Source organism: Monodon monoceros, unplaced genomic scaffold (genome assembly GCF_005190385.1).
Source record: "Monodon monoceros isolate NGI ecotype Baffin Bay Population unplaced genomic scaffold, NGI_Narwhal_1 Super_Scaffold_4, whole genome shotgun sequence".
In the NCBI taxonomy this organism is placed as follows: Eukaryota; Metazoa; Chordata; class Mammalia; order Artiodactyla; family Monodontidae; genus Monodon; species Monodon monoceros.
In genome coordinates, this window is record NW_021703781.1 from 7,264,314 (window position 1) to 7,280,531 (window position 16,218).

Genomic DNA, 16,218 nt, shown 5'->3' on the forward strand with positions numbered 1-16,218 from the left:
ATATTGAGCACAAACTGAGGACTAGGTGATAGGAACACAAAGATAATCAGATCCAATTCTACTCCTAAAGACTCACAATTTGGTGTTAGAGACAGTCTTGTTAAACCTGCCACAACAGTAAGGTTTGGGCTAGTGGCATGCACAGAATGCTCAGAGTGCAGAGAATGGAATGATGCCTTTTTCTTTTTTTTCCTGTAAGTTGTATAGGAAATAAGGACATTATTACATAATGGAAGTGACTTTAAGCTCTGCCAGGAAAAATAAAATAGATTCTCCCACTGCCCTTCATAGCAAAAATTATGTGCTCTAATCTAAAATTGTATACGTTGAATGAGAACATGCCCTTTGAAACAATAACGGTGCCGATTCTGTGGGCCAGCAATAAAGGGTAGAAACGGTAGGAGGCAGACAAGAAAAAAAACACCTGTCTATTAGCCAGAAAACCTGGGCCTGTATAACATGCTGGAGCACAGCCCAGAGAGGGCAAGGGAAGGGCTGCAACAGAAAGGGGTACTCCGTTCTCTTGTTGCTGTCTTTGCCATACCTTTTCCTGCCACTGCTGTCAGGGCAAGTAGGGCAGACTGCTGAGTATGCCTCTGCCTGTCTTATCTCTAGAATTTTTCAAAAATACCAGAAAAGGGAGAGAAGCAAAGGTTCATCCCACAGCTTTAGCCACGCTCACCGGAAGACTAAAATAACTTATAGATTTCATACTTTTGCGAGCATCTCTGAAAACAAAAAACAGTAACCGATGATGAAACATAACAAACTCCAAAATGGTACTGGATCATGTCAGATATAAAATGTTACGCGAAATTTAAGAAACTGATTCTAAAACATCGGAAGTGATTACAGACTCTGTAAATTATAATGCACAAGCTATAACCAATCCATCTTCAGAAAAGGATTACCTTGTTTTAACTCCAGGAAAATCATAATTACGTTTTTCTGAATTTCAATAAACTTTTCTCAAGATGGCTAAAAAATAATTGTGTAGGTTGTGTACATTTCTGCTCTTCCTTACACCCTGCTTAGCTCCTAGTGCAGTTTTCAGTTCCCATTAAACCCTCAATAGATACTATTAATTGATACCCATATAATCATCTCTTAAGTCTTAATGATTTTCAGAGTGACATGTGTGACATATGACATATATTGTTAAATCTCCTACGTCATTTCAAAATATTAGGGGGTGCTTATGCCAGATGTACAGATTAAGAGGGACAGCTCTGGAGGTAGACCACTGGGGCTTCAATCCTGGGACCACCACTTTCTAGATATAAACTGCTGGGCACGTTACTCAATCTGTTTACCTCAGTAAATGGTAACTCGTATTATTACCATTATTATTTATATATTTTTAATGCCAGAGAGCATTTCTTCAAAGGTAAATAAAAGAGGGTGTTTGAGTTTGTAGTACTTTGACCTTTCAGTAGTTTAAAAAAAAAAGAAAGCATATTTCTATATTTCTATCAGTATCAGAAACAGAGAGCAACAAATGCCACAAATATATTTTTAATCCTTGCCATTATTTTCACACAAACATTCTTTAAGCATAATCCAACATTATTTGAAATGTTAAAATAGCTTGTCATTTCTTAATTACTAACCTAACAGTATTATCATCTTTTTCAGTTATCATCTTGCCAAACTTCTTAATGTTTTTTCTTCTCTCCATTACTGATTCCCCATGTGACTATAAAGATGTTTTCTATTATGTAATAGATACACTCTTGAATAAATTAAGGAACACTTTTGGTGGCATTACTTTATAGTAAGGACTGCAATTGGGTGAATTGAGATCACTTGTTGACATGATTCTGGAGCTGATATTCTTAGCTTCCTTCCACTGGGGCTCAGCACTCCGTCTGTGAGGCAGAAGTGGCCTGTGTTTAACTCAGCCAGATCTGGCACAGCCTGTCTGGGTTGAAATCCTGGCCTCACCATGGAGTAGATAGCTTTTTTGTGAGCTCAGGCAAACTGCTTCACCTCTCTATGCTGCAGTTTTCTCCTTTTTAAAATGAAACAGAAGAGAGCATCTAATTTAAAAGATTATTGTGAGAATTACGTGTTGTGATGCTTATAAATCACTTAAAGGAGCGGCAGGCATATATTTCAATGTTAGACCTAATTATGATCATTATTATTTTTACGTGGATCAGTAACATTGTTAATGTCTTTTGTTTACCATGAACACTACATGAATCATGATTTCAGGAAATTTGCCACTCAATTAGCGTTTTGTAATGTGCATATTAAGGTAATATATGGACAATGACAAAGCCAATAACTTGATAGGATATAGAATAGAGTATATACTTATATGTAGAATCTAGTATATGACACAAATAAACTTATCTACGAAACAGAAACAGATGCACAGACATAGAGAACAGACTTGTTGCCATCAGGGAGGGATTGATTGGGAGTTTGGGAGTAGCAGATGCAAACTGTTACATATAGGATGGATCAGTGACAAGGTCCTACTGTATAGCACAGGGAACCATATTCAATATCCTGTGATAAACCATAATGGAAAAGAGTATGAAAAATAATATATATATGTATATAACGGAATCACTTTGCTGTACAGCAGAAATTAACACAACATTGTAAATCAACTGTACTTCAATAAAATAAAAAAAAGAATAGAGTGTGTAGATGCTGATATAATTATCAGTGAGGAGATGCTGAGCAGAGCAGTAAACTGGTGGATTTCGACTTCTTGGTCGTCACTCAATTCAGCAGAAAAGGAGGGCATTTCTGACAATTTCAGTCATATTCCACAGGTTCTCAGTAATTCCTTATTTACCTCCCAATTTTAATTTCTTATATCTGGTTTTTATTACACATGTAGGGTATAAATTATTGAAACAAATTAAAAAAATAAGCTTATGGGCTTCCCTGGTGGCGCAGTGGTTGAGAGTCCGCCTGCCGATGCAGGGGACACGGGTTCGTGCCCCGGTCTGGGAAGATCCCACATGCCGCGGAGCGGCTGCGCCCGTGAGCCACGGCCGCTGAGCCTGCGCGTCCAGAGCCTGTGCTCCGCAACGTGAGAGGCCACAGCAGTGAGAGGCCCGCGTACAGCAAAAAAAATAAAATAAAATAATAAGCTTATAACCTGAAAAGGAGAGGAAGATGGGAATGAAATTTGGCAAGTGTCACCTAACTTGAACTAAAACACAGGCTAGGGTAGAGGAATGATTCGTTCATTCTTTTAACAGTTATTTACTGAGCACCTGCTATGTTCCATGTACTAGCCTAAGCTTTTCAAATAGGTCTATGAACAAAATAGACAAAAACCTCTGCTCTCATGCAGCTTACACGTTAACGGGGAAAGTAAATAATAGATGTAAGTGAATTACATACTACATCAAAATGTGATAAATATTATGGAAAGAGGAGACGTAGCATGGAAAGGCAGATTCCGAGTGCAGAGCAGGGGAGTTGGTTAGCCTTTGGGGATGAGTTGCAGTATGATATAGGGTTATCAGAGCAGATTGCATGGAGAAGATAAATTGAAATGAAGGGAGGGAGTTGGACCTATTTGGGGGAAGGATGTTGCAAGTCATGCACATGCTCTGAGATGAGAGTGTGGCCTGGCGTGTGTGAGGGAAAGCGAGGAATCCAGTGAGATTGGAGCTCATGAGTAACAAGGAGATGGGAAGAGAGGTCTCAGGGGCCAAATCAGGCAGAACATTGGGGGCCATCTTAAGAAAGTTGACAAGTGCTTTGGAGTCAGACAGAATTACTTTAAAAACTTGATTCTGCTGTTTACGATTTACATGATATAATGACTTAAAAGTCACAAAATTCTGTCTCTTCTACTACAAAACATCTCTGGGATACATCCGCTTCCCTCCATGTCCACTGTCTTTGCTCTATCTAATTCAGATATTTAATGTTTTGTTGTGTTTCATGCAACGCATTCAGTATCCTCCTATGGAGTTTGTCTTTCTGCCTTCAGTCTCCCCCTAATCAACCCCCTAATCAGAGGGGGTTGCCATGGGTCTGTACTGGCCTACCAGGTGGGTAGCATATGTGAGGTGAGGTTAGTGCTGGGGGGTGGGTGGCAAGGAGAGAATATGCTTTTGATTTTCGATGTCGTGTTAGGCAGAATTCTGGCTCCAAAGATGATCCCCAATCACTGTTGTCTGTAGAAAGGTTGATTTCCTGGGGCTTTGCCAATGCGATTACGTTTGCCCATGTGATCAAGGTTAATGATCTTAAGATGGGGGAGATTCTACTGAATTATTGGTGGGTCCAGCATAATCACAAGGATCCTTAAAGGTGGATACCCTTTCCTGGCTTTGGACAAAGGAGACGTGACTACAGAAGAGAGATGTAGTATAGCTGACTTGAAGATGGAGGAACGGGTCATGAGTCAAAAATGCGGGTGGCCTTTAGAAGCTGGGAAAGACAGGGAAAAGATGCTTTGATAAAACCTCTAGAAAGGAGCACAGCCCTGTGGACACCTTGAATTTAGCTAGTTGAGACGTGTTTCAGATTTCTGATAACTTTGTGATATTTTAAGCCACTACATTTCTGGCAGTCTCTTATCATGGCAGCAGTAGAAAATGAATACACGTATAGAATCCCAAATGGAGATGGTAATGAATAGTTGAAAATGTAAGTCTAGAGCAGAGGAGCAGTGCTAGGCTGGATCAACTCATTTTTGGTTTAATAAAACATGGTTGATAAATGAAATATTTAAAGTAGATGTGGATAGGGACACCTAAAGAAAGCATTTAGAATAAAGAAAGAAACAATTGAAGAGGGAACCCAGAAAGCCACAAATATTTCAAGGTCATTTATGGAAAAGGAGCCAGAGAAGGAGGCAAAGAGGTCGGAGAGGGAAGTGGAGAGCCAGGTGGGTGGTTTGGTGAAATGAGGGGGCTGGTTGAGTGGTGGTTGGTCATGCCCAGCATAGCAGGACCAGTTTGATGGTAGCTGCAAAGAGAACTTTGAACTTGGCGACTTGGAAACAGGTTACATTAGAGAAGGCAGGGGTAGTATTGTGCTGGGGAAAGAAATACACTGCGATATGTTGAAGGAAAGAGGTGACAGTGAGAGAGCAGTGGGCCTGGAGTCAGACAGCCTGAGTTGGAATCCTGCCTGCTCAGAATTTTAGCTCTGTGACCTTGGGCGAGTCACTTAAGTTCTCTAAGTCTCAGTTTCCTTTCATGGGTATTTGAGGGAGAAAAAACTGTGATTTTTATTCCACATTCTCTTATGGATGGTACCCAGCAGAGGCTCAGTACTGACACAGAAGCCAAGATTCAGTTAAAACTGACCAGTGAGTTGAGTGTAGCCCATGAGAACATGATTAATGGTAGCATGTGATAGCCTCCCTTTGGTTCACGGGCACAGATCTGAGCTGTCTTGTACCTTTTATTTAGCTTTTTTGTTTATCCATGTCTGACAAGAGAATATACACAGTTCTGAAATATATCAAACATAATTTCAGATTTATAAGCATGAACCAGAGTTCATTTCTGTGGCATACTTTCCCATAATATGCCGTTGGGTGGAATGAGGTAAGAGCTCCTGACAGTAAGTGAAACCCTCTTGCAGTTGATGGGAAGATAGGTTTCATTCTTGTTTTTTTAAATGAAGTATAGTTGATTTATGTTGTGTTAATTTCTGCTGTACAGCAAAGTGATTCAATTATACATATATATACATTCTTTTTATATGCTTTTCCATTATGGTTTATCACAGGATACAGTTCCCTGTGCTATACAGTAGGACCTTGTTGTTTATCCATTCTGTATATGATAGTTTGCATCTGCTAATCCCAAACTCCCACTCCATCCAACCCCCTCCCGCTTGGCAACCACAAGTCTGTTCTCTATGTCTGTGAGTGTGTTTCTGTTTCATAGATAGGTTCATTTGTGTCATATTTTAGATTCTACATATGAGTGATATCATATACTATTTGTCTTTCTCTTTCTGAATTACTTTACTTAGTATGATCATCTCTAAGTCCATCCATGTTGCTGCAAATGGTATGTCATTCTTTTCCATGGCTGAGTAGTATTCCATTGTATATATGTACCACATCTTCTTTATCCATTCATCTGTCGATGGACACTTAGGTTGTTTCCATGTCTTGGCTAATGTGAATAGTGCTGCAGTGAACATAAGGGTGCATGTGTCTTTTTGAATCATAGTTTTGTTTGGGTATATGTCCAGGAATGGGATTGCTGGATCATATGGCAACTCTATTTTTAGTTTTTTGAGGAATCTCCATCCTGTTTTCCATAGGGGCTGCACCAACTTACATTCCCACCAACAGTGTCAGAGGGTTGGTTCCCTTTTCTCCAGACTCTCTCCAGTATTTGTTATTTGTAGACTTTTTAATGATGGCCATTCTGACCAGTGAGAGGTGGTACCTCATTGTAGTTTTGATTTGCATTCCTCTAATAATTAGCAATGTTGAGCATCTTTTCATGTGCCAGTTGGCCATCTGTATGTCTTCTTTGGAGAAATGTCTATTTACGTCTTCTGCCCATTATTTGATTGGGGTGTTTGTTGTTGTTGTTTTTTTGATACTGAGCTGTATGAGCCGTTTTTATATTTTGGAAATTAATCCCCTGTCAGTCACATCATTTGCAAATATTTTCTCCCATTCTGTAGATTGTCTTTTTGTAGATTTCATCCTTAAAATGTCAAAATTTAGATATTAAGGAAACCCTCTGGTGATTGAGGATGTCGTTACAAATCACTGAGTACTATATGATACGCTTTTAAAATTAAAAAGTTGGCTTTATTTTATCTATTTGGCCCATAAAGACATTTATAAATACTGACCTCTTTGATTAACTACCGTTTGTGTGAGGAAAAGAAAATTTCATTGCAGCCAATTAGAATTTGTAAGAAACTCAATAATTCAGTTATCCTTTGATTCCGGTAATATTTCAGAATCTTGCACTCACTACATAATTTGTTGAATCCTGATCGTTAGCTTTACAGATTGGCAATCCCTAAGATATTGGGATGTAGTATTCAATCATAAATACTTGTCAGACACCCAAATATAATTTAATCTGCTAGATATGTTTGCAAAATCAATTTGTGTAGCTACTTGCCAGTTTTATCTGAGGAAACGTTACATTTGGAATTTTGTTTGCCTTATATTTCCAAAGTGTCTCTTAAATCTCTCTCTACTGGGTTTCTTAATGAGAGGCTATTTTTTTTGCAAATTATCTAGGTTTCTGTAGATGCCGCCCATGGTTATAGCCCCCGAGCCATTGACATGAGCAACGTTACACTATCCAGAGATCTGCATGTAAGTACTTTTAAAAATATTCTGCAAATTTCATTTTTAAAAAGCATACTGTAACACTTCCTGCATGTGTTTTACAGCATGAATTATTTGAATGTAGTGATCATATAGAAGGTCCATGGAATTTATAGATTATGTACCCTAAGCTTTTAATGCTGTAGAAGTTGATAGAACTTTTTCTAGGATAATATATTTTCTTTAAAGATCACATCTATGTAAAAGTCCTAATGTAATTAAATAGCTGCATGTGAGAAGAGACTAAATCAGTAGTTTATAATGCTCTGCTCAAGGATCACTTTAACTACTCATGAAAGAATATATATTATAAGTTGTTTATCCAGGGAAACTGATGGCATTTTGCTTTCTCCACCATAGTTCTGTCTGTCTCCTTTGTCACTAAGGAACCTACTTTGAATTGCCTGATTTGAGTGAAAAGATAAAGTTTGTTTCCATGGAACATAAGTTAACAGGTCAATATAATGATCAGACAGTGATATTGGCATTGTTAGTATTATTCCAAGAGATATAAGTATATAAAGATAAAAAAATCTATGGATTGTTAAATTGTTTGGCTTGCCCTTTGTCATTGCTCTGTTACGAATGTATTAACGTGACATAGTAAACTTGAAAATCAAAAATGAAAGGAATCTTGGAGGTAATCTTGTCAAAACCCAAAGGCCACAGAGGCCAAGGCTCGTCCAAGACCTCAGACTGACCTAGATTGGGACAGACATGGATCTAGACTGCTTGTCTGATGCTCTTTGCATTCAATGTTCATTCAGTAAGGTTTACATCATCTTTTAAAACTTTAGAAATTAAAATAAGAACTTGTAAATAAACATATTTTTAAAGTCCATAGCTAGTTTGAAGTTTCATTATTAAATTAACAAAACATGTATCTTTAAACATTATAAAGAACAATGACCATTCCCATCACATCACCTCTGCTGGTTTGTAAATTCACAGATCATTAGAATCCTCTGAAATTCAAATTCTAAATAACAAAGCTGTGCTTAATTATCTTTTACATGTGTTTTAGCACTAACACACTACGATTTATTAATTTAAAGTATGTTTTGATATTACATATTGGAAGGCAAAGTTATCTTTTTCTACTATCCTTTTAGAGTATAACTTAGTTGCTAAATATTTTGTTCGTTTAAGGCTATGGCAGAAATGATGGCTGAAAACTACCATAATATATGGGCAAAGAAAAAGAAACTGGAACTGGAGTCCAAAGGTAATATTTTCTAAAAATCCTTATAAAAAAACAACCAGAGTTTGAGTACATGAACGTATGATAAGGATAAAATAGTGTTTTCAGCATAAGAGCTCATTACAGCTTTATTTTATTAGAATGGTTCAAATATGGCTGTAATAGTTTCAAGGTGGAAATGCTATTTCCTGATTTCCTGATTGCTAGTGTATATTTCCTCATGTCCCAGAATTTTGATGGCTCTCTCTTGCCCATTTTAGCATGTAGATAACTATATTTCTTATCCTAATACCCAAGGTGTTCTATTAGTTAGGTAGACCTCCCTCACTGACTTCTATCCCCAACTTAAACATTTCTCATTTCATTCTATCTCCCATCCTCAGCCTCTTTGTCTTGTTCAGTCCAGTTATGTTATTGTCTCTTACATTCTTTTTTTCTAACATCTTTATTGGAGTGTAATTGCTTTACATTGTTGTGTTAGTTTCTGCTGTATAACAAAGTGAATCAGCTATATGTATACATACATCCCCATATCCCCTCCCTCTTGCATCTCCCTCCCACCCTCGTTATCCCACCCCTCTAGGTGGTTCCCTATGCCCTGCAGCTGCTTCCCGCTAGCTATCTATTTTACATTTGGTAGTGTATATATGTCAATGCTACTCTCTCACTTTGTCCCAGCTTACACTTCCCCCTCCCCATGTCCTCAAGTCCATTCTCTACGTCTGTGTCTTTATTCCTGTGCTTCCCCTAGGTTCTTCAGAACCATTTTTTTTTAAATTCCATATATATGTGTTAGCATATGGCATTTGTTTTTCTCTTTCTGTCTTTTCATCTTGTTTATGGTTTCCTTTGCTGTGCAAAAGCTTTTAAGTTTCATTAGGTCCCATTTGTTTATTTTTGTTTTTATTTCCATTTCTGTAGGAGGCGGGTCAAAAGGATCTTGCTGTGATTTATGTCATAGAGTGTTCTGCTCTGTTTTCCTCTAAGAGTTTTATACTGCCTGGCCTTACATTTAGGTCTTTAATACATTTTGAGTTTATTTTTGTGTATGGTGTTACGGGGTGTTCTATTTCATTCTTTTACATGTAGCTGTCCAGTTTTCCCAGCACCATTTATTGAAGAGGCTGTCTTTTCTCCATTGTATGCTCTTGCCTCCGTTATCAAAGATAAGGTGACCATATGTGTGTGGGTTTACCTCTGGGTTTTCTATCCTGTTCCATTGATCTATCTTTCTGCTTTTGTGCCAGTACCATACTGTCTTGATGACTGTAGCTTTGTAATATAGTCTGAAATCAGGGAGCCTGATTCCTCCAGCTCCATTTTTCTTTCTCAAGATTGCTTTGGATGTTCAGGGTCTTTTGTGTTTCCATACAAATTGTGAAAATTTTTGTTCTAGTTGTGTGGAAGATGCCAGTGGTAGTTTGATAGGGATTGCATTGAATCTGTAGATTGCTTTGGGTAGTATAGACATTTTCACATTGTTGATTCTTCCAATCCAAGAACATGGTATATCTCTCCATCTATTTGTATCATCTTTAATTTCTTTCATCAGTGTCTTATAGTTTTCTGTGTACAGGTCTTTTGTCTCTTAAGGTAGGATTATTCCTAGGTATTTTATTCTTTTTGTTGCAGTGGTAAATGGGAGTGTTTCCTTAATTTCTCTTTCAAATTTTTCATCATTAGCATATAGGAATGCAAGAGATTTCTCTGCATTAATTTTGTATCCTGCTACTCTGCATATTCATTGATTAGCTCTAGTAGTTTTCTGGTAGCATCTTTAGAATTCTCTATGTATAGTATCATGTCATCTGCAAACAGTGACAGTTTTACTACTTCTTTTCCAAACTGGGCTCCTTTTATTTCTTTTTCTACCCTGATTGCTGTGGCTAAAACTTCCAAAACTATGTTGAATGAGAGTGGTGAGAGTGGGCAACCTTGTCTTGTTCTGATCTTAGAGGAAATGGTTTCAGTTTTTCACCATTGAGAATGATGTTGGCTGTGGGTTTGTCATATATGGCCTTTATTATGTTGAGGTAGGTTCCCTCTATGCTACTTCCTGGAGAGTTTTTATCATAAATGGGTGTTGAATTTTGTCAAAAGCTTTTTGTGCATCTATTGAGATGATTATATGGTTTTCATCCTTCAGTTTGTTAATATGGTGTATCACACTGATTGATTTGCGTATAGTGAAGAATCCTTGCATTCCTGGGATAAACCCCACTTGATGATGGCGTATGATCCTTTTAATGTGTTGTTGGATTCTGTTTGCTAGTGTTTTGTTGAGGATTTTTACATCTGTGTTCATCAGAGCTATTGGCCTGTAGTTTTCTTATTTTGTGACATCTTTGTCTGGTTTTGGTGTCAGGGTGATGGTGGCCTCATAGAATGAATTTGGGCGTGTTTCTCCCTCTGCTATATTTTGGAAGAGTTTGAGAAGGATAGATGTTAGTTCTTCTCTAAATGTTTGATAGAATTCGCCTGTGAAGCCATCTTGCCCCGGGCTTTTGTTTTTTGGAAGATTTTTAATCACAGTTTCAATTTCAGTGCTTGTGATTGCTCTGTTTATATTTTCTATTTCTTCCTGGTTCAGTCTCAGAAGGTTGTGCTTTCCTAAGAATTTGTCCATTTCTTCCAGGTTGTCCATTTTACTGGCATAGAGTTGCTTGTAGTAGTCTCTTAGGATGCTTTGTATTTCTGTGGTGTCTGTTGTAACTTCTCCTTTTTCATTTCTAATTCTCTTGATTTGAGTCTTCTCCCTTTTTTTCTTGGTGGGTCTGACTAATGGTTTATCAATTTTGTTTATCTTCTCATAGAATCAGCTTTCAGTTTTATTGATCTTTGCGATTGTTTCCTTCATTTCTTTTTCATTTATTTCTGATCTGATCTTTATGACTTCTTTCCTTCTGCTAACTTTGGGGTTTGTTTTTCTTTCTGTAACTGCTTTAGGGGTAAGGTTAGGTTGTTTATTAGAGACTTTTCTTGTATCTTGAGGTAGGATTGTATTGCTGTAAACTTCCCTCTTAGAACTGCTCTTGCTTCATCCCATAGGTTTTGGGTCACCTTGTTTTCATTGTCATTTGTTTCTGGGTATTTTTTGATTTCCTCTTTGATTTCTTCAGTGATCTCTTGATTTTTTAGTAGTGTATTGTTTAGCTCCCATGTGTTTGTATTTTTACAGTTTTTTTCCTGTAATTGATATCTAGTCTCATAGCGTTGTGGTTGGAAAAGATACTTGATACGATTTCAATTTTCTTAAATTTACCAAGGCTTGATTTGTGACCCAAGATGTGATATATCCCGTAGAAAGTTCCATGAGCCCTTGAAAAGAAAGTGTATTCTATTGTTTTTGGATGGAATATCCTATAAATATCAGTTAAGTCCATCTTGTTTAATGTATCATTTAAAGCTTGTGTTTCCATATTTATTTTCATTTTGGATGATCTGTCCATTTGTGAAAGTGGGGTGTTAAAGTCCCCAACTATGATTGTGTTACTGTTGACTTCCCCTTTTATGGCTGTTAGCATTTGCCTTATGTATTGAAGTGCTCCTATGTTGGGTGCATAAGTATTTACAACTGTGATATCTTTTTCTTGGATTGATCCCTTGATCATTATGTAGTGTCCTTCTTTGTCTCTTGTAATAGTCTTTATTTTAAAGTCTGTTTTGTCTGATATGAGAACTGCTACTCCAGCTTTCTTTTGATTTCCATTTGCGTGGAATATCTTTTTCCATTCCCTCCCTTTCAGCCTGTATGTGTCCCTAGGTCTGAAATGGGTCTCTTTTAGACAGCATATGTACAGGTCTTTTTTTTTATCCATTCAGCCAGTCTTTGTCTTTTGGTTGGGGCATTTAATCCATTTACATTTAAGGTAATTATTGATATGTATGTTTGTATTACCATATTCTTAATTGTTTGGGGTTTGTTATTGTAGGTCTTTTCCTTCTCTTCTGTTTCCTGTCTGGAGAAGTTCCTTTAGCATTTGTTGTAAAGCTGGTTTGGTGGTGCTGAATTCTCTTAACTTTTGCTTATCTGTAAAGGTTTTAATTTCTCTGTTGAGTCAGAATGAGATCCTTGCTGGGTAGAGTAATCTTGGTTGTAGGTTTTTCCCTTTCCTCACTTTAAATATGTCCTCCCACTCCCTTCTGGCTTGCAGGGTTTCTGTTGAAAGATCAGCCGTTAACCTTATGGGGATTCCCTTGTATGTTATTTGTTGCTTTTCCCTTGCTGCCTTTAGTATGTTTTCTTTGTATTTAATTTTTGATAGTTTGATTAATATGTGTCTTGGCCTGTTTCTCTTTGGGTTTATCCTGTATGGGGCTCTCTGTGCTTCCTGGACTTGATTGACTATTTCCTTTCCCATGTTAGGGAAGTTTTTGACTATAATCTCTTCAAATATTTTCTCAGACCCTTTCTTTTTCTCTTCTTCTGGAACCCCTATAGTTCGAATGTTGGTGCGTTGAATGTTGTCCCCGAGGTCTCTGAGACTGTCCTCAATTCTTTTCTTTCTTTATTCTGCTCCCTGGCACTTATTTCCACCATTTTACCTTCCAGCTCACTTATCCATTCTTCTGCCTCGGCTATTCTGTTATTGATTCCTTCTAGAGTATTTTTAATTTCAGTAATTTGTTGTTCATCACCGTTTGTTTGCTCTTTAGTTCTTCTAGATCCTTGTTAAATGTTTCTTGTATTTTCTCCATTCTATTTCCGAGTTTTGGGATCATCTTTCCTATCATTACTCTGAATTCTTTTCTAGGTAGGTTGCCTATTTTGTCTTCATTTATTTGGTCTTGTAGGTTTTTACTTTGCTCCTTCGTCTGTAACATATTTTTCTTTTCGTTTCCTTTTTTTTTGATGAGTGGTGCTGTATTCCTGTCTTACTGGTTGTTTGGCCTGAGACATCCAGCACTGGAATTTGCAGGCAGTTAGATAGAGCCAGGTCTTGGTGCTGAGATGAGGTTCTCTGTTAGTCCAGCGGTTTGGACTCGGAGTTCCCATCACAGGAGTTTGGACCCGACCTCCGGCCTGGGAATCAAAATCCCGCAAGCTTTGTGGTGCAGTAAAAAAAAAAAAACAGAAAAGGAAGAAAGAAAGAAGAAAAGGAGCAGTAAAATATCAGAGAATAAAAAACAAAATAAAATTAGGAAGATAAAAAATATATTAGGAAAAATAAAACTATAATCGAAACAACTGCAGCCAGGAAAAATAAAACCAGAACAGAAAAAAAACAGGTGGTGGGGGGGTGGCAACACACCAAAAGGAGAGATCACTAACAAAGTATAAAGAATAAAATAAAATTAGAAAAATAAAAGATTTATTGGGAAAAATAAAAATATAAAAGAATCAACAACAGTGGATCAACCAGGTAAAGCAAGAACCCCAATCTGAAAGAGGAAAAAAAAAAAAAGCCTTGGCTATAGGGATGGGGTTTAGGCGGTGGGTGGAACTTAGGCAGGGGTGGGGTTTTGGGTGAGCCGGGGCCTCTGCTTAGGACCTGCGCAGAAGTGGAGAGGCAGCGTGTGGAAAGGAGGGTCTCCGGAGTGTGCAGTTCTGGCGTTTGGAGGTAGGGCCCTGAGTGAGGGTGTGTGGGTGGAGTTTAGGGCCAGCACGTTGGAGGGGGTCTCCGAGTACAGAGGTGGGGCCCTGGGTGGCAGTGTAGGGGCGGGGCTTGGGCTCTGAGCAGCAGGAGGGAGGCTCCGAGGGCAGAGGATTAGGTCCCAGCAGCCTCCCATGTGCCTAGGTGGACAGGGAAAGCACTGGCCCCGTTCCCCTCCCCCACTGTCTCCCCCGTAGCCACTGGGGTGCCAGCCACCCTTCAGGGGTGCCAGCCCCGGAAGTCTGGCCTTTACTTTTGCTCCCCCTTCCCCACCTCCCACTCCCTCAGGACCCACGCGGCTGCAGGGGGCCTCGGTGGGCAGAGGATCAGGCCCGGGGATCTCAGCAGGTTCCTGGGGGGTCCAAGTGGGCAGGGGAAACCTGGCCACGCTCCCTTTTGATCCTCTGCCCTCCCAGTGGTTCCCCAATTTCCCCCTTCGGGCCTGGGATCCCTTCCCCTCAGGGACGCTAGTCCCGTCCCGCCGCCACTTCTCCTCCCCCTTCACTCCCCCCGCACCCCGCGTCCTACCCGGTCGCTGGGGGTTCCTCCCGTCCCCTCAGGTGACCGTGGTCACCCACTGGGGCCTGGTAGATGCCCTAGTTGTGCGGAGACGCGAATTCTGCGTCCTCCTAGTATGCCGTCTTGACTCCGCCCCTCATATTCTTTTGCTTGCTCTTTTCCGCTGTTTTTATTAAATACTAAAACAACCTAGTATTCTCTTAGTCATTTCTCAAATCTTTTCTTAGTTTATTGAGAAAATTATATTTCTTAATATAAATATATGATATTTACATAAATATTTTCTTCAGTTTAATGCATCTAATCTCTTTCATTGTTATTTATTCAGTATTAGCTGAATAAATCAGCAGCATTAGCTTTAGATTATACACATATTGTTTATAATGTGTGTGTGTGTGTTTTCTTTAGTTACTTCCTATGTGGGTCTCTTTCCCCCAATGAGAATATAGTTCAGGTTCAGGGCCACGATTTTGATTACTTTTGTCATCCTTATTGTACAGCTCTGGACACCAGGAAACTCTCTATTTCTTATTTATTGATACAGGTAAGAATAGAGAAGGAGATCATTTTGGGAGGTGGAGATATTTCATAATGAAAGGAATAGCTGTGATATTGGAGGGTGGTACCAGGCACCAAGCACTAGGAAACCGAGGAAAGCAAATTAGAATTGGGCATAGAAATGAACAAAAAGGATTCCATATACCAAAATTGCCTATTCAAGAATTTGGCTCAGGGCTAGACCTGTTTTTCTAGAAACATTCCATCAGTGTTTGTAAAATGAATGATCAGTTGTTTGATTGGCTGATGGATGGATGGAAGGATGGATGAGTAACTGAGTTACAGAGTTATAGAATTTTCACTTAGGTTATTGAAGGAGCATTGTCCACATAACTAGTTAACAAAATTACTGTTTGTTCCATGAGCAGATTACATGAAAAAAATTCAGTTTTGTTTTCTAAGTGTGTTTCAATCACTATGGTTTGGTTACAACTAAAAGTAATAAGCAGCTATCTTAGTACTCACGTCTAATAAGTATGCTAGAAAATCATCATCCTTTAACTTCTGGGCCAGCCATTGGGTGTCCTACAGTCAGTGTTTTCTTTGAAGCACATCACTCATAAATGAGGCATCTGTACCTCTGCATCCAGCTTGTACTGGTCCAAATTCATACTGTGTAGGGGGGAGACAAGCATAGTTGGAGCAAAGGCTAAAAGGTGAGGTGGTGAAATTAGTATTCTTACCCCATGAAGGCTACCCTTTCAAAGGAGAAAGGGAGTTGTTTGGCACTAAAACAGCAGGCCAATAGAAAAGGTATTGAAGTATATAGCACTGGATCTTGGCTTTTAAGTTATTGGGGCTAAAGGAAGGAGAAATGATTCTTGGAACCAGAAAGGCTTGAGACTGTGGACAGTTTTAGGACAGAAGCTACAGGTGTCTTTTCTCCAACGTGTTCCCTCTCCTGGAGACTTTGACAGCCAACTTGTGTCCTGACAACTCTGTGGGTGGGAGTGTGGGAGAGGCCTGTCACCTACTGCATGTCTTAGTACCTATGGGGTGTGTGTGTGTGTGTGTGTGTGTGTGTGTGTGTGTGTGTGTGTGTG

General features: G+C 38.9%; 1 protein-coding gene across 1 annotated transcript in view; it reads left to right on the forward strand.

The window, feature by feature from the left end:
* Window positions 1-16,218, forward strand: part of RYR2 (ryanodine receptor 2) — a 721,906-nt gene that overhangs the window by 538,800 nt on the left and 166,888 nt on the right. Inside the window, exons 55-56 of the mRNA XM_029245584.1 lie at window positions 7,214-7,291; window positions 8,453-8,528. Coding sequence (XP_029101417.1) covers window positions 7,214-7,291; window positions 8,453-8,528 — 154 coding nt within the window. The remainder of the gene's footprint in view (window positions 1-7,213; window positions 7,292-8,452; window positions 8,529-16,218) is intronic.